The sequence below is a fragment of the Frankliniella occidentalis genome, unplaced genomic scaffold, assembly GCF_000697945.3.
Source record: "Frankliniella occidentalis isolate FOCC.00 unplaced genomic scaffold, Focc_3.1 Scaffold123, whole genome shotgun sequence".
Classification (NCBI taxonomy): Eukaryota; Metazoa; Arthropoda; class Insecta; order Thysanoptera; family Thripidae; genus Frankliniella; species Frankliniella occidentalis.
Window position 1 is genome coordinate 880,265 of NW_026267250.1, and position 1,382 is coordinate 881,646.

General features: G+C 47.8%; 1 protein-coding gene across 1 annotated transcript in view; it reads right to left on the minus strand.

Moving 5' to 3' along the window:
• LOC127750022 (zinc finger protein 182-like) overlaps window positions 1-1,382 on the minus strand; it is a 3,679-nt gene that overhangs the window by 1,219 nt on the left and 1,078 nt on the right. Inside the window, exons 2-3 of the mRNA XM_052270422.1 lie at window positions 1,122-1,379; window positions 3-89 (exon numbers count right to left, since the gene is read on the minus strand). Of these exons, the coding sequence (XP_052126382.1) occupies window positions 3-89; window positions 1,122-1,379 (345 nt within the window). The remainder of the gene's footprint in view (window positions 1-2; window positions 90-1,121; window positions 1,380-1,382) is intronic.

The following is a 1,382-nucleotide window of genomic DNA, read 5'->3' on the forward strand; positions in this document are numbered from 1 at the left end:
ACCTGCAACAGGAGCACCGCGTCAGAACGTACGGGGGAGCCGATAGGAGAGGCCACCACCACAGCTACCACCAACATGCACACGTTCGTCTTAAGCAGTAAGCAATTAAGTGTAGGTCACAATGTCAGTTTTATTCTAGTCAGATAAATACAATTTTTTTTGAATGAGGTCGAAATTTGTTCATAATATTGACAAACAAAACCCTGGAAACATAACGACTGCAATGGCCTAAAGACTAAAAACTCATCAGATATACCACACGTTTGACCAGACACGTACAGTCAAACCTCCGTAGATGCCCAGCAATCGGGACCGAGCTCTTGCAAATATGGAGGTTGTCAAAACGTTTGCCAGATGTTAGTTGACGAGAGATCGGAGCCTCGCGGGGCCATAAAGTCTATTGTGTGTCACCTCGCCCGAGAGGTGGGTCGCGCCTGCCCGATCGCTGCCTGCCCCAGCCCCGCCTGCCCGACGTCTGACACTGCGCACCCGCTGCTGGTCGGCCGGCCAGCGATGCCCGTCCGGCGCGGGCTGGGCCAGGCAATGCTCGAGCCCGTGCTCCACTCGGAGTACAGCCTGTCAATCAAGCCGGCTTAGGGGAGAGTCGCGTAAACGTTTTCATTTTTCGGGGCAGGGGCCGGTCCATAATATGCGCATCTACGGAGGTTGCATCTACGGAGGTTTAACTGTACAGTAGCAACCTCATCCAGAGGCCGCAGAGTGCAGAGTCTTATTAGAACCGTGCCTAACGCGCGCGGTCGTCAAAACTGTGTGCAGACGGTCTGCCCCTGACCACTTGCACCACTACACGACTAAGCCTGATTGGAGGGTACATGTGCAAACAAAGCCAATAAAAGGGTGACACATTAAAAGTTTTATTTAATTCTGAAGATATTGCAATTTTATCTGATGACAACTTAACATTTCGTACGAACTAGCAAAAATATTACACACAGGATATAACGGATTTCTTTAGTGACCATTCAACGAAAGTTAGATTAAGAAACAAAAATTGTGTTGGGAACGCTCCGAACAAATGCCAGATATGTCTCGTTAATATGGTGGATCCAGACATGGTGATCACGGTTCCAACTCTATTTACGAATGGCACAAGTATATTATTTCTCGCCAGTATGGATCGTGCTGACGTGTTTTTTAAGGTGACTTATCTGTTTAAACCGTTTGTTACACGAGTCACACTTGTATGGTTTCTCGCCTGTGTGGGCCCTGACGTGGACATCAAGTTGCTGTTTCAGTCTAAACCTCTTCTCGCAATCATAGCATTTATATGGTTTCTCGCCGGTGTGGGTCCTGACGTGAGCATCAAGGTTACATTTCTGGCTAAAACTCTTTTTGCAATCATTGCATTTATATGGTTTCTC